We start from the raw sequence: 21,647 nt of genomic DNA, 5'->3' as shown, positions 1-21,647 counted from the left end.
CTGGTTGGAAAGCCAAGGATTTTGAGAGTATCTGAATGCGCGAAGCCTTATTATTCTCAACAATGTAGGCCGAATTTCAAGGGTGGAAATGAAGTTAGGTCGAAGAGATGCACGACACAGGGGGGAAGCGTGGTCAGCGCAACCTGAACACGAGGCTGGTAACGGAAAGCGTCTCTCGCATGAGAAGTCTTGGAAGCCAAATTGGAAGAGCGCCAGTAACTGCTACAATAATACCAGGGTTTTCCTCGCTCGTGTCCTTGGCCATCTTCGGACCGAGAATGAGGAGAAAGAGGACTCATCTCAGACGGAATGAGGTCCTTAAACGAGGCTATGTGCATAACCACGGCGGACAGGGCGTGAGAATCGCGAGGTCTCAGTTGCGATATTTGACTGTGAAAAGCAATCAGGCATAGTGGAAGCTCGCAACGGTGAATGCAACAGCACCAACACTGGTGGGCGACCCGAGGTTACGGTTGAAATGACTGTCAGACATTGTCAGACGGCTTTAAATTTTCCACGACGCGTTGCTCGAAAGCGTGTTCGCGGCGACCCCAAATTGAAGATCAACGTGCTCCCATCGTCACGAGAGACAAGTCACCTGCGGTTCCTTCTACGATCACATCTCTGGAGTGTCATTTGTGTTCGTGCCTCTCAAACAGCACTTTCTAGTCTCAGCGCCGCTTGAAGATTGCTTGCTACAACTCCGCGCCTGACATGCAATAGAGACAATCTTGCCGGATATCTCCAGCATGGCTGCGTCATCCGAAGAATGTCAGTGTTGCGCTTCGCATGAGGAAGATTTCTGCTGATCAGTTAAAGTCTCGGTCAACGCGAATGATGCCATCCGGATCTCTCTCGTCCAGCCCGGCCCAAACAGTAGACTCATCACCAAGCATGAATTCCATCCCAAATTCACCTATCCCATCGTTGGAGAAGCAGAGCAGATCTTTGGCTACAAAGGACTAGAACTCGAAATCTTATTTGCCGCTCACGACTTGCGACCACACCTGCAGTGCTCATATGTGAAGAAGTTCGACACCGTTGGCACCACAAGCGCTCTCGATCTGAACAAGACCTTCGGCAACTTCCTACCCCCAACAGCCTTTCAACAGGGATTCGAGTCAGAAGTGCTGAACGACTCCAAAGCAGCGGAATGGACACCTCCAGGCGTGTGCGTAAAGAAGTACACAAGAGGCGGAGAGAATTTTGAAGTGTGGGCTGGTTCGCTCCTAGACATGCCAATGAGAACCTTGATTGACAACATTCAAATATTTATTGTCTTCTTTATCGAAGGCGGACAGTTCATCAATTTAGAGGAGGTTGACTGGACGCTGGATCGATGGAGGGTCTATCTCACGTACCAAAAGGCATCAACAACCCCGGCACCCAATGCATCTCCGTACTCGTTCGTTGGTTATGCAACGACCTATCGCTTCTACAAGTTTCAGAAACCCCCGAAGGACCATATTCCTGTTTCATTTCCGCCGACAGAGACCATTACGCCCAACACACTCCCATCACGAGTCCGAATATCGCAATTCCTTATTACACCACCTTATCAAAGCTCTGGCCATGGTTCCGCTCTTTATCAGGCAATATACCATCAGGTTATGGCCGACCCGACAGTTTTGGAACTGACAGTGGAGGACCCGAGCGAGGAGTTCGACAAATTACGCGACATGAATGACTTTGACAATCTAGAACCACAGTTCAAAGCAATCAACCTCAAGATAGATACGTCGCCTTTTGCCAGCATGGACCGAGGACGTTTGAAACGCGTACCAACTGCCAAATTGCTTCCTCTTGACGAGCTGCAAGCCATCCGATCCAAGAACAAGATTGCAGGTCGCCAGTTCGCCCGCATGGTCGAAATGTATCTTCTGGCTCAGATCCCGTATTCGCGTCGTGCTGCTGGTGGAGCTTCCCTTACTGGCCTCGTGGTTAAGGGTGCCAGAAATTCTAACCTGGACGACCGCGCGTACTATTGGTGGCGACTGTTGCTGAAACAGCGCATAATCAAGAAGAACAAGGATGTGCTCCATCAGATTCCGTTCGAGGAACGACTGCCCCAGATCGAGGATAGTGCTCGTGGGCAAGAGGACGAATATGAACGTCTCATCCTCTCATATGCCCTGCGAAAAGAGAAAGAATCTGATCACGAGGGAAATGGAGAGTCAGCCGCCATCGTGCGCAAGAGAAGGGTCGTTGAGGATGATGAAGATGACGAGGAGTCGAACGCCGAAGCTTCCAGGTCGAAGAAACCAAAGGTTTAAGACCACTCTGTCGCCCTTCTTCGTGCTTGTTGACTGAGGCGGATTCGAGCAGTTCGCACCGCTCATGTTTCCCACTCCCAGAAGCTGCCCCATACTCCAAAAGCACTGTTTGTTCTGAATTCGGTGGCGGCGCATGACCCCAGAGTTTTGAGATTGGGAGGAGGCATGAGGAAATCCGTCTCGGCGTCGCAGAGCGCCTCGCCCGAATGGGCGAATTTTCAGGATCCGAGTGTAGCTCGATGATAACAGATGAACTGAAGACGTTCTTCAGCTTCTTCTTCAGCGATGACATGTTCGTCTTCACCCAGAAAAGCACCTTCTTCCCACATCTTGTCTAATTCTTGATCGTCGTCGCCCGTCACCGCCCAGACGCTTTCCCGTAGTCGTTTATTCCGCTCTCTGTCCTCTTCTATTCTCTGCTCGATCGCCCGTTTATCCATCTTCGACACGCCATTTGGCTTTCCCGAACGCTCAGCTCCAGTCCGTGGCGTCGGTCTTTGAGCACCATCCGCTGCGCCGCCCTCCGGAGCTGTAATATCCATGACGTCCTTGTCACCTCCTCCTTCTGGCTCCCCATCCTCGTCTCCCAGCAGTTTCCCAAACTTCTCCTCTTTATCCTTCAATCCGCTCTCGATCGCACTGATCACCTCCGGCGTGAGGACGCCTTTCTCGCCCAGTCCGGTGACAACCCGCCTCACGACTTTGACATTCGCACCGCTCTGCGCAACCGCATCCACGATCCTCATCATGTCCCTTTTGACCATCTCCACATACGCTTCATGGCCCCCTTCCTTCATATTGATGTCTGCGTGGTGTTCCAAGAAGTACATGATGTTGGCACGGCTGTTCATGTTTGTGTTTCCCCTCTCCAGGTTTTCAAGAATGCATGAGTGGAGGTCTTCATCCATGTCCCGGTGTTTGAGGGCATACTGGGCGGTTTTTATCGAGGCCGTGGCAGAGGCAGAGAGATGGGTGAGGAGGTTGGTGAAGCGCATGCGGACTTCGAAGGGATCGGCCATGGCGATGGCGAGGAATTCGTGACTGCGATCGATAGCAGGAGGTGGGGGTTTGTGATGAGAGGGTTATGGGAAGCGAGCGGCGTTGTTCACATCATCTGGTCTGTCAGGTAGGCGATATCCTTCTCGGGAGCGCCACTTCGATTCAGTTTATCAACTGCAGGAAACAGCAGCGACAGACTTCGCACAGCAAAGATCAAGGCGACTCAAGGATCTCCGTCATTGGTGTGCCTTGCAGGCGGATTTTGCCGTTGATCTTGAGGTCCTCCGCTTCTGCCCTTCAAAAATATTTCAACTCGTTCCCCGCACTTTTTGTCTTTCAGCACGACAGTATACATGATTGGAACAGGGCAGCGAAGACTTTTCTCTCTATATATTGCTTCCCTACTGTCAGGTTGAAGAGCGCGTGCAAAATGGCGGCCATGCTGCGTGTGCCCAACGGGATCAATGGGCTCAACACCTCTAGTGGCATGACTCTCACCATTCTCGGATGCGGTGAGTGTCCTCCTAGATTCACTCCTTCACCCCCTTCCCTTCTATTAGAGCCGTCCATTGACTAAATTTCGAAAACAGGGACCCTCGGCATCGCCATCCTCAGCGGCATCCTCTCCTCCCTCTCCGAATCCTCCGCTTCCCACGCTCCTTCGCCAGCCTACCCCGACTCCGGCACCGCAACACCCACCACCGAATCCCCCCCGCAACGAACGCCATCAAACTTCATCGCCTGTGTGCGCCGCCCTGAATCCGCGAAACGGATCAAAGTTGCCGTTCAATCCTACCGCCCAAATGTCACGATTTTGCAAAACGAAAACGTGAAGGGCACGCACAATGCCGACGTGGTTATACTGGGATGTAAACCATATATGGTCAGTGAGCTTCTGCGTGAGGAGGGGATGAAAGAAGCTCTCGCGGGGAAACTTTTGATATCGATCTGCGCCGGCGTCCCCGTCGAACAAATTGGTCGGGTTCTCTACGGCGAGTCGTATCCAGAAAATATTCCAGAAAATGCATGCCGGATAGTACGAGTCATGCCCAACACCGCCGCGATTGTGCGCGAATCCATGACCGTCATCGCCAACACCACTCCCCCTTTACCTGCCGAACTATCAGCAATAGTTGAATGGATATTCACGCGGATAGGCCGGGTCGTGCACCTCCCTCCCGCAATGATGGACGTCTCGACAGCCTTGTGCGGCTCCGGCCCCGCTTTCCTGGCACTGATGCTCGAATCTCTCGCTGACGGGGCCGTCGCGATGGGCCTTCCTCGCGCAGAAGCTCAACTTATGGCTGCCCAGACGATGCGAGGCACGGCAGGGATGGTCTTATCCGGGGAACATCCTGCGCTGGTGAGGGAGAAGGTGTCTACCCCAGGAGGGTGCACGATTGGTGGGTTGTTGGTGTTGGAAGAGGGCAGAGTTAGAGGAACAGTAGCGAGGAGTGTAAGGGAAGCGACGGTCGTGGCAGCGCAGTTGGGTAAGGGAGTCAGTGGCGTGAATGGGACGAGATTTGAGAGGCAGTAAGAGGGGGAAAGGGTGATTTATCGGACCCGTTAGGGATATGGATTCGAGGTCAAAAAGAAAATCAGGATCGCCCTGCAAGGCAAAGTGGTGGTCTTCATGGATGACAACATCGCAGGTGGACTACTCTTTCACGTCTATCCATATCCATGATGTTCGCGGTCGAAAAGTTTGGCACATCTTTCTGGAGATTCTGAGCACATGTTCCTCGCCAGGGGATATACCGCACTACTTGATGATGCACACGCAAAAGATTTGTCTTCTGGAGCGGTATACCAATCTTGAATTGTACAATTTTGTTTTGGATCTTCTCCAAATCTTCCTGCAAGCCCGTGGTATAGTTACAACGTCCCCTGGTAAAGATGATTCCACCGAGACAACGAACTCGGTAGAGGAGGATGATTGACTGGTTCCAGCAATGCACCGAGTGAGTAACCTCACCTTTCAGTCCCACAGGACATCTCTAGGCCTCTGACGAGTGTTTGATGCACCCATTTCATCTCTGAAAATGGTCCTGGACAAACTTTTCGCCAAACCGATCTGGAGAGTTTCCCAAGGGCCGTCCGTCTCTTCACCGGCAATCTCATCTGTCTTTCCTTATGACATTGAAACAACAGCTCCCAGTGCCTTCATGGCCGCGACAATCTTCTCCGCCTCCTCCTTCGGCACACCCTCCTTCATGACCTTTGGCGCGCTCTCGACAAACTTCTTGGAATCCACCAGACTCAGGCCTAGCAATCCTTTCACTTCCTTGATGACCTTGGGTTTGGCAGCCGCATCGAAGGAATCGAGTTTCAGAGTGAACATTGTCTTCTCAGCGGGGGCGGGCGCCGCTTCTTCCGCCGCTTCTGCTTCAGCAGCTGGAGCTGCAGCGCCGCCGGCAGCAGGGGCAGCGGCTGGCGCAGCGAAAGCCATGTCGGGAATGTTGAGGCGTGACTATATTCGTCCATATCAGCTGGAGTCTAACAGGACGCACGAAAAAGGACATTGCGAAATTAGACGCGTGGTCCGCTGCAGGAAGATGATGCTCGAGTATACCTTTAAGCTGGCAACCAAATCGGCCGTCTCCAACAGTGTTAATTGTGATATTTGATCGACAATCCCGGCTATCTTAGGGTTTTGAGGTGTAGCAGCCGCCTCCGTAGACTGCCATCTTCTTGAACGCCCACAGAACGTTAAGCTATTCCTTCGTCTATGCTGGTTTGCGGAGCTTGTGGAGGAGAGTCGGAGGCATTGGGAGGAAAGACTGCGTTTTTGCGTCCGAGCTGCAAGGTGACAGCAAAGATACGTTGCTGATGGTAATTTCGACGACATTGCGTATCAATGAGAAGTAGGGAGGGAAAAGAAAGGAGCCAGTTGAAAGTGTGAATGGGACAGAGACGATCGTAGCAAATGTCTGAGAAATTACTCCGTAGAATCTCGCGACCATTGCATTGACAGCCAAATAGTGCCAAGCTGCACGTGACATTAACTTCGAGGCTTGAATAAACCGTCAAGCTCAGACATCATTTTGATCATTCCAGACGTTCTCTCCGGTCGACGACAAGTGGTTCACCTCAGTCTATATCTTCAGGAACAGTTCCATTATCTTCCGAAGGGATTCTGTGGTGATAGTCCATTTCGCGGTCAAGCTATCCACAATCTCGAGCAGCTCGCCACCAGTATCGATACATAATCCATCCCATCCATTCCATCTATCATTTTCGTCTTTCCCTTTTATAGAAAATCATGGAAGAAATCCCAATATTCAGAGCTGCGAAGCGGAGGAAGTTTATACGCTTCCAGCAAGAACCATTTGAAGAATCCGCCACCACCACCACTCCGACAGACGATGCCCCCTCTGCAGGCGGAGATGGGACTCGAGACGATGATGGGGACGAAGGCGCAATTTCAAATCTGATACGTGCACGAAAGCACGTTCGAAAGGTTGTCTCGGGGGTCCAATTCTCAAATGCGAAGGTCATGCAACGAGCGGATGACACCACTTCCACAGAGGCTGCCAGGTCTGATCAGATCGTCGACAAACCTATAGACATTGTCAACCGTTTTGTCGGAAGTACTGGGCAGGTCGTTAATGTTGATAAACATATGTTCGTGGCTCCCCCAGAATTCCCCAGATCTGGAGACATAGTTGGCTGACAAGATAAGGGTTGCATTTATAGACTCCGAAATGGCTAAGAGACGCAGCCATCTCCTTACTTCTTCAAATGCTTCGCAGGAGAACTCGGAAGAGGAACCAAATCACAGCTCTTCATCATCCGATAGGCCAGTTTTACCAGTCCAAAAACCATCAACAACCAATCCAGCCTCCACCCGTCAGTTGGCCGAAGTCGACCTTGGTAATTCTGTGCACGATAGCAATCTAGCCCGCACGCAAGCTGCGCTTGAACGGGTCAAGGCCGGTCAAGCTCCGGTCGAAGAAGTGGACAAACCACGGAGGCCTCGAAAACCACGTCTAGGACGGGACGGCAAACCAATGAAGCCACGGCCCAGGAAGCGAAGGAACAGCGAAGACATTGCGCGGGACGCACTTGTGGAGCAATTTCTGCATGAGAATAGGATTGATCTGTACGATACGAACTCTCCAGGACCGACAAGTGGTCGGCCTCTGGTTGGCGAGGTCGCAGAAGAGGGTGACACTGACGAGCGCTTTGCCGAGCAATTCCGGCAAGATTTCATGGATGCAATGGCTGAGAGGAGGAACAAGAATAAATATTCCAGTCAGTCAAAGGGAACAAGTACCGCGGAGCCGAGAGGGCCGAAGCTAGGAGGGAGCCGAAATGCAAGAGCAAAGATGATGCAACAGCAACAACAAGGTCAAGCGGGAACGAAGAAGTGAGAGCAATGGCCGACGGTGCGGTGCAGGGTAGTGATGATGATCCTCTGTGTCCCTTAGGCTTCTAGCCACACGCCGCGCAATCGAGAGCATGGTCCACGATGTCGTAACGAAGGTTTCAACTTCCACTGTTTGAGTCCATCTGGTTTCGCTGCCCTTCGCCGCCCTCCGTATCTATCACCATCATCGTGGGAGAAGTCCTGATAGACACCTTTCAAACCGCGTTGAACCGAAACAATTTGCGTCGTGGTCATCTGGGTTATGGAGCGTCAAGAACAGGTTGAATGAACCTCCCGGAGCTAGAAGCACAGCGAGAGCTCAGTGTAATGTGCCCGGCCCTCTGTCGTGCCAGTTGTTGTGTTAGGTCTTCTTCTCCGCTTCTTGGCACAAGGCGCAAGTCGAAACGATGAAAAAGAAAAGGGTTGTCTAGAGGACAGACTGGAAAGGTTTCAAAAATTGTTGTACTCATCCAAGAGGACAAGACTGAAAAGGTTTCAAAAAATTGTCATGCTTGCCCAAAGGACAAGACTAAAGATGTTCTGAAGTGGTTGGCAGGAGTCAGAGTTTCCAAATATTAATGTACTTGTCCCAGACAAGACTGAAAAGGTTCCAGAAATGGATGTAGACACCCCTGTTGTTCGATGGGTCTACACCATAAAACGCCAGCTGAAGAAGCATGCCTTACTGTAAGAGAAGCTTCTAGGCAAGGAAGTGCTTGTGGTGGAACATTCCTGGACTGCCATCATCGAAACAACCTCATGAGCTATTGGCGTCTCTGGCCTTCTGAAAGTCGAAAACTGCCACGAAAATGTCCGTGTTGGGATCCTGGTTCGAAATAGAGGCCGATCGAGAACTCATTCCCAGTCATGCAAGGAAAGCTGACACTGAGAACCACAGGCGGCTGTCCAGACCAATGGACCCCCTTGTCGGCAGGGATAAGAGATGGAGTATCTCTCCGACACCCATATGAAGAAGGTGGCCGTGTCCCCTTGTCGGCGTCCAGGGAAACTCCAAACGACCAGCTCATGACGAGAGAAGATCGCGCGGCGGTTGTTTGAAGCTCAATCAAGAAACAACATCTGCAGGTGGCAAGGAAGCCACCTCAAAGAATCATCAGGCGCCTAATGTTTCTCACAAGGGCATATGTGAACCAAAACACATCTTGGCAGAACGCTCAAGAACGTGTGCACAACAGCCTGTTGAGTTTGTGTGACTGGAGGAAGGAAGAAGGAAGAATGAAAGAGGTCCGCAAGAGGAAAAGAGGTGATACTTTATACCGTGAGCAACTCCTTGGCGGCCAGGGATCGACTAAAGTCAGGCTAGTCGCACCAATTCTGCTATTGATCAATCATCTGGATATGATTGACGCTGGCAGTGAATACCAGATCAGAAGAGAGGCTAGGATCTTGAATGGCGTGCGGCAGAAGCGTTCTGGTGATTGTTGTTGATGAAAATAACAACCATGTGTCTTGGAGGTGGTCTATACAGTTGGTGTCACGTGATAAAGCAGAGACCCGTATACACCGCGAGACAGACCCGACTCGCCGAGTGTGTGGAAGGAGAAGATGGCACTCAATATCACACTCCTCCTCAAGCCTCCTTACTTACTCACAAATACGCCGGTATGTGTGTATTGGCGGCGGGTGCGAATTAGGGATTGACTTGACGAGGGAAAGTGACAAAGCAGGTCAAGATCTTGCTACGGAGCGCCCGTTTCGCAGTTCACATCAAGATCCCAAACGAGCTCGCAAGTGGCATGCGGCTGGCACCTGCCGGGATCACCCGCATTGAGGATGAGGAGGAAGGAAGCGCTCAAAGCAGGGAAGAAACACCGGAGCGGCTCTCTGACGAGACCACACTTTGTTTTGAGCAGTTGTACATGGCACGGAGGCTGGATGGATACGGCAGCGGAACCTCGACGCCATGCGTGCCTATACTAAGCCATGGAGCATCAGTCTCAGAGATCAATGCAGGGACCTGGCATTGCGCGGGCGCACACATGGGAACTGGAAAGCTCGGTGCCGGAGGATATGGGGACGGACGTTCGTGGGCAAGAATCAAGACGTCTAGATGGACAGGTGGCGGGGGTCTGGGTGGCGGGACGGGATACCACGCTCATTGTTCAGATGAGTCCAGACCAGGACGGCGGAAACATGAACTGCAAATGAACGCGGGATTGGGGGTGGGAGCATGAGCCCACGCCCGTCAGTCACCAAGGGCAAGCTCGAGTGATGCTCAATGGGAGGGAGTAGATAGACAGCGTCTCTCGGCTTCGTGGACGCACGACAGCTTGAGTAATGAAACGCTACATTTCCAACCATGTCTCGTCCAAGCAGAGGTCTCGCGTTCTTGTTGCCATATGGAGCCCGACAGACATGATGCACGGACTTGGACAAACGTCATTGTTCAATATCGAAAGGTATGGACTGTGCGCAGTCCCTCGATGCCTGTTCCCATTCTTGACTTTCTCTTCCATTGTGCCCCTCCCTTGCCAGTAGTTCAAGAACCGCAACACATGCTACCCGGTACAAATTAAACGACATGTGTGAAATATACAGAAAGAATCAAAGCATACATGCGACTGCGGAGGCTGGGACATCTGAGAACCCATATGGACGGGGATTTTCAACTCCTCCAACGCCTACGCTGGCTAAGACATTTGCATTTTCGGTGTGGTTTCGACGGCGAGTGTATGTCGTGGTGGTGGTATGGAAGTCTGCAGAAGTCTGGTTGCGCTCACTCGGTTCGAACAAGTTGCCCATAGCACTTCCACCGGTCTCTTGTGGACATCGGAAAGCGGAGAAGAAAGTAGAGTCTATGTAGTTGAAGTTTGAGGTTGAGAAACAAGATATGGGGGAGGGGACCGGGGGCGAATAAGGACGTCTCAATCAACGCCAGCGTAGAGATCGACGACGATGTTGATGGCTCTGCGAGGAACACGTTAGCTATCCTGCTCCGGTGGATGCCTCTGAGAAGGAGGAGGAGCACATACGCAACCAAGATTTCAGCAGCGATGAGAATGATAACTATAGCCCGTCAGCGGGACACCCATTCACTAGGTCGGACTAGACTCACCGATCCATTCTAGGACTTCTCCGTGTCGTCTGCTGCCTTGTTCTCTCAGCACCGCAAGTAAATCTGGGCAGTATCAGCAATCCATACTCCGATACCGCATCATCAACCATTGCACAAGGTCAACGCTCACCGGCAATGACATCCAACCGCTCTGTCAACAACCCAACGCGCTGCTCAATTTCCAAGTAACTCCTGACAGCCGCATACACGGGTTCCAGATGCGGTTCCGACCACATCAACTCGGGAGAATCCAGGACGGAGCCCTGCAAGTGGATATTAATCCGCAGGATAAACAGCTCTCCAATTTGCATATTCAGCTGGCGTCTAGTCAAGTTGACACTGCCGGTCTGGGCGATCAGCGCCGGTAATGGTGCTGTTGTTTCGATGGTCTCGCTAACGAGGTCCTCAAATAGACTCGTCTTGACAGATTGGGACAGTGCGTGTGAAATGGCCAGTTTGATCATATGATTCCGTGGCTCCCGTAGAGAGATGAAGTCGTTGTATATCCGGGCTTGGTATTCCTTCGTGTAGTAGAAGTTGAAGTTCTCGGTTTGGACAGATTCGGTAGGTAAAGGCGCATCACTAAACTTGGACATATCGTTGAGAAACCTTTGCTCTTGTTGAACCGTCATGCCCCAGATGACGACGGTGCCGTAGTCAAATATGAAGATTTCGGGTATGTGGACCGTCGTGGAGAATTCTGAGTCCGACCGTTGACGCATCGCATCGCTTTCGGTGTGGCGGAGGTCGGTCGAAGAATGGCTGGCAATGGCAGTCAGGTCTGTCGTTGTGTTTTCTGTTGTTGCCGCGGTACCTGTGGGCGTGCCCAGCTCTTCTTGCAGGTCGATGAGGTGATCTCTTCTGGTTTTGTTGTCTTCCACTTCCACCGCGCTATCCGAGAACCGCCTTTCTCGGGGCGCTATTCTCGGGGAAGCCATGACTCTTGCAATCCTCTCCTCGACCGGACTTGAACTTCTGTCTCCTCCTTTGTTCTTCTTCACATAGTCGTAGTCGTAGGGGCTATAGAGACATTCGTCGAATAGCTTGGGGTTGGCACCTCTCGTCCTCGATCTCGACTTCATGAATTTCATAATCCCATCAAGTCGGTACCCCTGTGCCATACAGTATGCGGTCACTCGAGGCAGCCGATCCCTGTCGGCCTTCCCCAACCTAGCGGCATCCCGCCTGGCTGTGGGGTCTTTTATCCTCGTGAACTGGGAATACACATCTCTTCCACTTTCCTCATCTCGTTCTTCGTCACCAATGTCCGGGTTGGGTAATATCTTTAATTTCTCCGTGGTTTTGGTCGTCCTCTGGGCGCCTGCTCTTGGAGCTGCAGTGAATGGCTGTGTGGTCGGTAACGGGGCTCCGTGGCTATTTCTTCTGCGCAATTTCGAGTTGAATGCACTCAGCATGGGCGGCTGTTCTCGAACTGCTTGGTTGGAACCGGTCAAGGCGGCCGAAGGACTTTGTACGGGTCTGAGAGCTGCAGAGGATGTGGCCCCGGACTGTGTGCTCACAGACGTCAAAGGGTTGAAGGTGACCGTCCTTTGAATGCGTAATCCAGGGCGAGATGGGGACTCGCTAGGAGACGCATGCTGGGGAAGCAGGGGAGACGACTCGCTCGCTGTGGTCGCCATGATTCCGGCCGGCTCTTGACAGCGGAGCTCGTGACACAGAGACAGGGAAAGAGAATAGATTAGAAGAGGTTGTGAGATCCGTCGCAAAATGCGGAGTAGGAAATGGGTGGACGAAGCTGAGGAGCCAGCGGTGGTGTGCTTTCGAAGTTCGAACTGGACCTCCATATGGGTGAGGACGGGTGCCTCTCTGGCTTAGGGTTTGCATCATCGTTCACTGCTGCAACACCAACCGGTTAACTAGATGAGCTTCCCCGTGCAGCCTAGGGACCCGTGGTACCGTCAACTCCACCCTGCGTTTGCTTATTAACTTTAGGTAGTTTTCTTCCGCAAGCCGAGCGAGAGCGAGCCTGCAGACGCACGTGCAAAACAACCATTGAAGCATTTCCGCCCTCGATAAGTGCAACACCAATTACTCAGGTAACTAGCAAGCAGCAGCAGCAGCAGCAACAACAACAAGAAGTCCCTCGATCCAAAGCAGAACGGTACCCTCATCCTCGACCACTGATGCTAACCGTCCTCGCAAGGATAAACTACGATTTGGCTAAATATACACAGCTGCTTCAGAAACCCGCTGTTTTCCCCCAACCGTTCCCTCCAAAACAAATGTATCGAATAGGTCAGCCCCGGGTCAGTCAATAGTAGTATGTCTCATCGGGTGTACGGCCCCGAATGTAGGCTGGCTCGCTCCCACGGACGTAGATATCCTCGAAGAGGATCTTTTCCGTCGGGTCCGGAGGGGCCATCTTCTCTGCCTCGGCCACCTCTCCATCCACGTCCTCTCGTGCCTTCTTGTCGATCTGTTTGAGCTCATCCTCGGTGCACACGCCCCAGTCCAGAATCTTCTGCTTGAGCCCTGCAATGGGATCGTTGGTAGATCGCATCCGTTGAATTTCTTCTCTGGTTCGGTACGTCGTTCCTGGGTCCGACATGGAGTGGCCACCATAGCGGTATGTGACATATTCAAACACCAAGGGCCCCTTATCGCTGGCTGTGTATTCCTTGCCGTACTGGACCGCCGCTTTGACAGCGAGCACGTCCATCGCATTAATCTTGAGACCCGGAATGTATTGACCTCGCTTGTAGTACTCGGTAAGAGCTGACGATCGAGCCGCCGAAGTACCCATACCGTACTTGTTATTCTCGCAGCCGAACAAGACGGGGAGGTTCCACAATTTGGCCATGTTGAAGGCCTCGAACACCTGGCCCTGATTGGAAGCGCCATCTCCATACAGAGTAACCGTAGCAGTCTTACTGCCAGTGTACTGGTGCGCAAAAGCAATACCAGCGCCCACGGGCACTTGGGCTCCAACAATACCATTACCGCCATAAAAATTTGGAGCGAACATGTGCATCGAGCCTCCTTTTCCGTACGCAATACCCTCTCGTCGCCCTAGGAGTTCCCCAATGATGGACTTGACAGTGCCGCCACGCATGAGCGCGAAACCGTGGCATCGGTAGGCAGTGATAATGGCATCATCTCTGGTGATGGCGTGTTCAATACCCACAGCGACGGCTTCTTGACCGGTTGACAAGTGGCAGAATCCTCGGATCTTCTTTTCCTTGTACAATCTATCGGCGGCCATTTCCATGCGACTGTTATTGCGAGAGTCAGAAATCCCCTTTGCAGTTGCTTGTCGTTTTGGTTGGCTTACCGTATTGCCACCATGTCATAGTACATCTGCTTCAACTCTTTCTTCGTCGTCTCGAGCGTGTAAGAGGGAGGATCGAGGTTGTAGGTTTCGAAACTCTCGTCAGAGAGCTTGACTGGGAAGGGCTTATCATCTTCCTGGAGAGCATTGTCAGCTCCTCTTCAAGTACAATCAAGGGCCGAGAAAGAGAGGGTGCGCCTTGCCTCGGGCACATCGTCCTTTTCTGCATGAGAGCTAGCGGCATCCGTGGTGACAGTCCGTCGAGCAAGCTGATACACTTGTCTCTTTGGCAGCGACTGCAGGCCGAAGCCTCTTAAACAGGCTCTTGAAAGCATCTCTGAAGGGGACAAGGAAGGAGAAGAGATGCAACGGATTCAATGGGGGCGCCGATGAAGAGAAAGTGGATGGGAGTTCCGTCAAGCTGCTGCTCGTATGTTGGGAGGCCGAAAGGAGCGCTAGCGTTCTTCAGCGGAGCTCAAAAAGCGTAAAAATGGGAAACCGTCGAAGACACCAGTTCCGGTGCCTGCTGCCTCCCCTCCCCCCAACGAGTTACCCCCAAAGCCACCACGTCAACACTCTACAGCAAACGCGGTACGGAGTATATACGCAGATAGCTTTCAGGAGCCGTCAACTCATATTATCATTTGCTTGCCCGAAGATGAAATGCCTGCCGCTGTTGCACCTATCCCGATGCCTCAATCCTCAATGCCGTATCTGCACTATGCTACCTCAAAGAGACGAGGGTATCACAATCGCAAACCTGATGGCTCAAATCATTTCCACTCCTCCCTCCAATGTTGGCCAACTCTCTCAGATGGCAAGGCTTGTGAAGGCCTTGTCGCTTTTCTCAATTCGCTCATCCACAGACGGATAAGTCTCTGATCAACAACTTGGTTAATATGCCCCCGGCCCTACCAACCCAGGTTGTGCGCCGTACGCTCCTCCGACTCCGCCCTGATGCCCTAACTGTCCCGGTTGCTGCATCGTCGAGCTAACATGAGCTCTCCCATGTCCAGCGTAGTTTGGCAGATCCGAGAACCACGGGTGTCTCAGAGCATCCTGTGCACTGATTCTGTTCTCTGGTCTCAGTTGCAACAACTTGCCAAGCAGATCGAGTCCCAACTGATCGATCTGCGGCAAGAGAATCGCCAACGACTGCGTAGCATAAGATGGAAAGTTGCTCTTGTACTCGGGCAACTGAGAGATGCCAGGCCATGTCCGCTCCGATGGCGTACCCATCAGTCTGAAAATCTTTTGTAACTGGTCCTCGTTGGTCGTCCCGGGAAACAAGGGCCGGCCGGTATACATCTCTGCCATGATGCAGCCCGCTGACCAAATATCGATGCTTGTGTTGTATGTCCTGGACCCCAGAAGCACATCTGGCGCTCTGTACCACAGTGTGACCACCTCGTTAGAAAAGGTATTGACGGGAATGCCAAACGCTCTTGCCAGGCCGAAATCTGCCAGCTTCAGTTGCCCTTTGGTATTGATCAACAGATTTTGCGGCTTCAGGTCGCGATGTAGGACTCGATTCTCGTGACAGAATGCTGTCCCTCGGAGCAGATCTTGCATAAATCTCTTGATGGTGACATGATCGAGTTGGCCCCTATCCCCCCGCGCGTCCATATACTTTTTCAAGTCCTTGTCCATATATTCGAAGACCAGCATGAGCTTGTTCTCGGTGTGGATGACATCGTGTAATGTGACAATGTTTTCATGTTTGAGCTCCTTCATCAAACTTATTTCTCGAATCGCCGTCGACGGCGTGCCTTCTTCGGAGTCGAGGTGAATTTCTTTCAGAGCCACGAGTTCGCCCGTCTGTCGGTTCCGGCCCTTGTAGACGGTGGCGTAGGTCCCCTCACCCAGCTGGGGGTTGAGTCAGTACGGACGACTTCTAGCACGGGGAAGTTCAGAACATACCTTCTCCAGCTGCTGGAACGAACTGGGATGCCTCCGATCCATGTCCGTGTGCAATGTTCGCTCTTGTTGACTTTCTCTTCTGAAAGGCGGGGTACCTCCAGGGAACAGCAGTGAGGCTGGCGAGATGACCCGCTCAGCAAGTTGTTGCGCAGTAAGCCTCTGAGGCTGCGGGCGAGATCTTTGCTGAGTCGGAGCCTGGGACTGCGACTGGGACTGGGGGTGCTGTGTCGATGTAGTTGAGGAGACTGAAGTGCGATGAGGAATAGATGTGGAACGAGAAGACATGACAAGGGAAACGGGGGAACCCAGGCCCAGAAAAATGAGAGGCAGCGCTTTAGGATTTTACTAGTATTGGTTGTCGCCGGCGACGATCGTCAGGCTCGCCTCTACGCATCAGGCCAAACTCCAGTAAAACGCGTATCATTTGCCACGAGCGGTTAGAAGGAGCATGCCAGGGATATCGGTTGCCTGGCTATGGGCAACTTGGGACAACTATGGGTTACACATGGGTGACAACCTGTCTTCTGCAAATCTGTGTTTGGGCCGGGCGCCTGCCTTGCCCCGCCATTCGCTTGTTGCTCGTTGATTCCAGTGTCTGCAACTTGGCCAGGATCCAGAACCTGCGTCGCCGTTTCTCGCTCTGTCCGGTGGCACTGGCGGCACTGGTGGCTGGCTAGACGGCGCACGAGGATCAAAAATATTAGTTACCTCGGCGCTTGTGCCTTGCTATGAATAGGCATCCAAACACCCGCCCCTGCTTCAGCCTCATCCACCTTGGCCTATGTAGAGGCTGTGGCGCACTTCAGTGCAGCCCAAACAAATTGGAATCACTGTTTGTTTGCCCATGCTAATGTATTTAAAATTAAAACATAGGTATTACGTCTATATTATGACTTAGTCTCCAGCAAGGCCGACCTGCAGCCTTGCCCAAGAGGTTCATCAATCCTAGCTGGCTTGCGCCAATCCGGACCCTCGGTCGGCTCTGTAGCCGTCGTCATTTCTTGCGCCGTGGACTTTTATGGTACAACGATATTTCAAGCCTCGGCTTTTAGGAAAGTACTGGGTCGCTCCAAATATAACAAGCAGTCGTAGTTGCCGGCGGTACGTGAGAGAGGGGTATCTTCGAAACAAATCATTCATATGCAACTTTCTTTCAGTGTCGTGTCGTGGCAAGTCATCTCATGTACGTCGTCCGTAAGGCCGCCGGGGCAACTTTGGTGTGGAATAAATCAACGTGATACCTTAGATAGGTCAAGATCAAGCTGTGCGTGGATTGCTGGGTGATGGCTGAGGCGGTTTCCTCCCTCCTGCTGTAGCCAGCGTCGGAACAACTGGCTCACTCATTGTTCGCCGACGTGTTTCGACAACTGGTCGTTGTGCGTATGCGATAAGCATCTTGAAACTCGATCCTCGACCCTTGCATTCTCCCAGAACCTTTTTGTCGGCAAAGATGCTTCTGCCGAGATTGCCATCGTTTATAACGCTGGCCTCAAAACAATGCTGCCACCACGTCCGCGCCGTCCTTGACACAATCTTTCCAATGCGGAGATCCGCATTATCTGACCGATCGGAAAGGAGGTCATTCAAAGATAGGTTGGTGGCTCCTCTGCGACCTTGACCAAATGTCATCCGTGGAGACGCATCTCCTGGCCGTGCGTCACCGGACCCTCGCCTTGGGAAGCCATCCGATCCTCGACTCGAGCGTGATGACGATGACGAGTCAGAAGAGCCTGAGGGGCGACCTGCGACGGGTACTCCTACCACGCAGCGGCTGATGTTGGTGAACCCCCGTGAGCCTAATACGCTCTGGACGTTGTCGATAATCGGCCGGAGGCTGATCTGCCTGTCTGCTGTCGTCATTCTGAACTTGAGCTCTCGGACAGCCCTCCGAGTCTGCACACCCATATTGACGATGTCGAGATCCAGGAGCATCAGTTCCAAATACCCGCCTGGTTGTAACACTCGCCTGCATTCGGATATAATATTCTTCATCTTTGCCTCTGCCATTGCCGGGGGAAACCGAAAGACGACAACGGAGAAGAAATCCGGTGGGAAAGGGAACTTTTCGTAGAAACTTGATACTTCCGCTCGTCGATGGTTGTCTGGGGCATGCTGAGAGGGTCTCGACGTCTTCGTCCCTTTCGAGGTGGCCTTCTCCTTGAGATCATGGACATACGCTTTTTGTGCCTCATAAGTCACCGCACAGTATATTGACCAATCCTCGTTCCCTAATCCGTCGATGACGAGGATGTGGCGCTCAGCGTACTTATCGATCCCATCATGAGCGGGCGAGAAGAGAACTCGCCCAAATGACAACCATTTGGCAACCATGAGCGAGGCATAGTGCAGCTCTGACTGAGCGACCGGGTCCTTGCCTCGTTCGACAACGTCAAGCAGAGCGACATTCTCTTGATGAGATGGTTCCGGAGGCACCTCAGGCGCACTTGTAGTCGTGGTCAGGCGCTCGAAGGAGCGACCTGCCGTAGATGTGCTTAAGCGTTCAGAGAGTTTAGTACTATGTCTTGGATGATTTTCGTATTCGCTAAGTAAATCGCGAATTGAGAAAGGCGATGCAGGGTCGATTGAAGAATGCAAGGCCGAGACGATTCGTGATCGGCGTAATCGAATGTCCTCCCCTACGGTTCGCTCAGGCATTGTAGGCGGAGGAAAGACAACAGGAGGCGTAGCTGATGTCGCCAGGCCTTGTGCGAAGACAGGTTTCTTCATACCAGGAATAGGAAATTCCGACAAGATGGGATCTGTTTGTTCTTCCTCTGGGGTTTGGTCCGACCGCGCCAACTGGGGAAGAGACTCTAGACGCATTGGTCTTGATTTACCTTGCTGTGCCAGGGCTTTCACACTCTTCCTGCTTCGGGAAGGCGACATGACATGGTCAATGAAATCGTCGTATTCATTCCAGACCTCGTCGATGCTAGGATTACCTGGTAGGTAGACATCTTGCTGCAGAGCAGGTCCCCCAGAGACGGGACCACCCGGTAGACCTGGAACTAACGGTGGTCCAAGCATGCTCAAGAATTCCTCCGAGCTGCTAGAAGCGGAGACTTCCGATGGCTGCCTCGACGGGAATCGTAAGAACTCTGTCTCTCCCCAGACCGGAGCATTGGCGGATTTGTCACTATTCACAACAGCGAATGGTCTGCTAGGTAGCTCATCGGTACTGATTTGGAGTGGCATAGACGTCAAGGCTTCAGCGGCGCCCGACACCGCATATAGATTCTCGGAGGTAGGGTTCCTGCTGAATGGTTGAGAAAATGACGTCCGGCTAGGTTTATGCTGTCTCTCGCTCCGTGGTACAACTGGCGGGATCCTTCCAACTCGGATAAGACGCGGTGGTCTCTGTGGTGGCTCCTCCGCCTGCACCGAAACTGACTCGATCGGACTCCGTAACGGCACTGCTGGCGGAGACCTTGCAAATGATTGTGGTGGCGATATTGGTGCAGTTGGGAGAAAGACGCTATCCTCATGTATGGAGGGTTCCGGCCCATCCTCAGCAAAGTCTCCTTCGTATCCACCAAGTAATGGACTGACTGCGGGCGAATCAACCACCTGTGAGAGGTAATCCCCAACATGCTCTGGTGGATTAACTTCACTCTCAGAGTCCATAACAGCATAGTACGGCATGGGTCGAGGGACAGGAATCGAGGAAACGCTGACTGGCATCTCCTCGGGCGAAGACGAGGATGCGCCAATGGGTCTCTGGGGTTCTGGCTCTGGTCCCTTCCTTCGAAATATATTCCATCTAAGCCTCCTAGACTTCTTATCCTTTGGTTTCTGCAGAGCAGTATCGCCGCGGGTAGGATCAGTTGTTGTGCTAGTTGTAGAGGTCGGAAATGCGGAAGAACGGCTGTCGTCTTGGCTGTTAATATATAAAGGCGCTGAAAGCCCTTCCGTCCGAATCGGGGTCGGGAGATTGAAACTCTCTGTATCGTTGCCAAAGCGTTGAGATCGACGTACTGCCAGCGTAGGGACACCGCCCTGACTCGATACTTGACCCCTGGCGACATGCGGGCTGTCTTGGAACGAATGTTGACCGATGGACACTTGAGACTGCGAAGCGGCTCCCCACATATCTAATACGGGAGCCGGTGGAACGGAAGAGCTCTCATATAAGTCAAGTCGAGTCCCAGAATTGCTCTTCATGCTACTGCCAGAGCCGCCGATGATAGGTATAGGCTTCATTCGACTAGCTGCAAACTCATCGAGATCGGATTGACTGCTTCGATTGTGGCGACTGCTGCTGCGGCTCTCCTTACTCTTGGATGAAAACAGAGGTACCCTTCTGGTGCTGCTCACAGACCTTTCGCTCTCGCTTCCTCGGGCTGAACCGCTCTCTTCAGATGTCTTGCGGCCTCTTCTTCCATATTTGCCATATCCCTCGTGGCCTGTCCCAGCCACTGGCCCTTTCCGTTGCAGCTTCCGAGGTGACTTTTCGACTTCAACTGCTGGAGACTTGGTTCTGCGACCAAACAGTCCGAAGCGAGAAAGTTTCCCTGTGCGGCCTGGGGAGCTTTGTGTTGCGATTTCTGCATCCCGAGGGGTCTTCGGACGAGCTTCCATAGGCGCAGTCCTCTCTTGGGCCTGCGTGAATTCAGTCGGTTGACGTCGATTCTCGACATCCCGACGTAATAAATCGGGAGGGTGACGCGTAGAACCCCGCCGATAACTGTCAATCGCGCCAGTTCTCTGATCGCTCAAGGTCTTTGCGACTTGTCGGGCTGCTCCGGGCGGTACATCGCGCAACGACTGCTGGAGATTGGCATGAGCACGTACAAGAGTGCGATGCTGCAACGACTCTCCGACGCTTCCCAGATCTGGCTGACCTCGCGCTGCCAATGGGCTGCGTTCTAAGTCCGATGAGGAAGGTGTAGCTTCCTGCTGCGGCCTCACGCGTTGCCTGTCGCTCTTGCTGCTGCTCCTGCTCAGGGAATGTTTCGCAGACGAAGTCCTGGGGGGCGGCGTAGGAGCAGGCGTATTCGAGGGTGTTTTCCTCCTGCCAGACGATTTCACAGACTCTTTCGAGCTTGCAGGCCATTCGCTCGCAACAGATGGAGGGAGAGCCTCTGGGAGAGCTGGCATCTTAGGGAGTTTTTCGCGTTTGCCTGCAGGTAGCGGGACAGTTTGTGACCGAATGGCAGAACCTGTCACCGGGACCGGCTGCACGATACCAGGGGATGCCGAAGACCAGGAAGTCGGAGTTGTCGTTGTGGTGGATATACTCCACGGACTCGGAGAACTGGAGAAACGAGTTGATGGACTGCTGATCGAGCTCGCAGATTTATTGAATGCTTGTGGTTGTTTCGTCGAGGAAGCCGCAAGAGCTTGCAATTCTGGGATTAATCGAGGCGGTAGTTCGCCTGTGCGAATCGATGTATTTGCTCTCGGCATCACTATGCCAAAGATGGCATCTTGATCAACATCCAAGGAAGATTGTTCGTTACTCAAGGGGCCTAGAGGGCGAGCTGGTCTCCTGCTACTGGAGGCTTCGTCTCTCCGTCTCGATCCCCGATACGATTCCATAAGTAAAGGAACCTCCTGCGACATTGAATCCGAACGTGCGTTTGACTTGCTCACTCCGGCAGAGGCGGGAGCGTTCTTCGGAGTGGTAACAGAACGGTGGGAGGGGTTTCTTGTTGCCGGCCGTGGAATGGCTGTTGGTCTTTGACTGGGCTTTTCACCGGGACTCGCTGGAGCCTCCCTCAT

At 52.7% G+C, this 21,647-nt stretch overlaps 8 protein-coding genes across 8 annotated transcripts; 3 read left to right on the top strand and 5 right to left on the bottom strand.

Moving 5' to 3' along the window:
• Positions 1 to 749: 749 nt before the first annotated feature.
• Positions 750 to 2,273, top strand: Z519_03000 (uncharacterized protein; the record flags this gene model as incomplete). Its single annotated transcript, XM_016760753.1, has 2 exons — positions 750 to 771; positions 820 to 2,273. The coding sequence occupies 2 exons, from the start codon at positions 750 to 752 to the stop codon at positions 2,271 to 2,273; spliced, it is 1,476 nt and encodes a 491-aa protein (XP_016622603.1).
• Positions 2,274 to 2,491: 218 nt separating this feature from the next.
• On the bottom strand, positions 2,492 to 3,292 carry Z519_02999 (uncharacterized protein; the record flags this gene model as incomplete). Its single annotated transcript, XM_016760752.1, has 1 exon — positions 2,492 to 3,292. The coding sequence occupies one exon, from the start codon at positions 3,290 to 3,292 to the stop codon at positions 2,492 to 2,494; it is 801 nt and encodes a 266-aa protein (XP_016622602.1).
• Positions 3,293 to 3,702: 410 nt separating this feature from the next.
• Z519_02998 (pyrroline-5-carboxylate reductase) lies at positions 3,703 to 4,809 on the top strand (the record flags this gene model as incomplete). Its single annotated transcript, XM_016760751.1, has 2 exons — positions 3,703 to 3,784; positions 3,863 to 4,809. 2 exons carry the CDS (start codon positions 3,703 to 3,705, stop codon positions 4,807 to 4,809), a joined length of 1,029 nt encoding a protein of 342 aa, XP_016622601.1.
• Positions 4,810 to 5,403: 594 nt separating this feature from the next.
• Z519_02997 (ribosomal protein L7/L12) lies at positions 5,404 to 6,120 on the bottom strand (the record flags this gene model as incomplete). Its single annotated transcript, XM_016760750.1, has 2 exons — positions 5,404 to 5,742; positions 5,845 to 6,120. The coding sequence occupies 2 exons, from the start codon at positions 6,118 to 6,120 to the stop codon at positions 5,404 to 5,406; spliced, it is 615 nt and encodes a 204-aa protein (XP_016622600.1).
• A 414-nt stretch (positions 6,121 to 6,534) lies between these two features.
• Z519_02996 (uncharacterized protein) lies at positions 6,535 to 7,645 on the top strand (the record flags this gene model as incomplete). The annotated part of the gene is made up of 2 exons (XM_016760749.1): positions 6,535 to 6,896; positions 6,955 to 7,645. 2 exons carry the CDS (start codon positions 6,535 to 6,537, stop codon positions 7,643 to 7,645), a joined length of 1,053 nt encoding a protein of 350 aa, XP_016622599.1.
• A 3,052-nt stretch (positions 7,646 to 10,697) lies between these two features.
• Z519_02995 (uncharacterized protein) lies at positions 10,698 to 12,357 on the bottom strand (the record flags this gene model as incomplete). Its single annotated transcript, XM_016760748.1, has 2 exons — positions 10,698 to 10,780; positions 10,848 to 12,357. 2 exons carry the CDS (start codon positions 12,355 to 12,357, stop codon positions 10,698 to 10,700), a joined length of 1,593 nt encoding a protein of 530 aa, XP_016622598.1.
• Positions 12,358 to 12,989: 632 nt separating this feature from the next.
• Z519_02994 (pyruvate dehydrogenase (acetyl-transferring) E1 component, alpha subunit) lies at positions 12,990 to 16,211 on the bottom strand (the record flags this gene model as incomplete). The annotated part of the gene is made up of 4 exons (XM_016760747.1): positions 12,990 to 13,950; positions 14,010 to 14,143; positions 14,922 to 15,872; positions 15,927 to 16,211. 4 exons carry the CDS (start codon positions 16,209 to 16,211, stop codon positions 12,990 to 12,992), a joined length of 2,331 nt encoding a protein of 776 aa, XP_016622597.1.
• A 972-nt stretch (positions 16,212 to 17,183) lies between these two features.
• Z519_02993 (uncharacterized protein) lies at positions 17,184 to 21,647 on the bottom strand (the record flags this gene model as incomplete). The annotated part of the gene is made up of 1 exon (XM_016760746.1): positions 17,184 to 21,647. The coding sequence occupies one exon, from the start codon at positions 21,645 to 21,647 to the stop codon at positions 17,184 to 17,186; it is 4,464 nt and encodes a 1,487-aa protein (XP_016622596.1).

The sequence above is a fragment of the Cladophialophora bantiana genome, assembly GCF_000835475.1.
Source record: "Cladophialophora bantiana CBS 173.52 unplaced genomic scaffold supercont1.4, whole genome shotgun sequence".
In the NCBI taxonomy this organism is placed as follows: Eukaryota; Fungi; Ascomycota; class Eurotiomycetes; order Chaetothyriales; family Herpotrichiellaceae; genus Cladophialophora; species Cladophialophora bantiana.
Note: the sequence above shows the minus strand (reverse complement) of the source record. Positions and strands in the feature narration are given on the sequence as shown.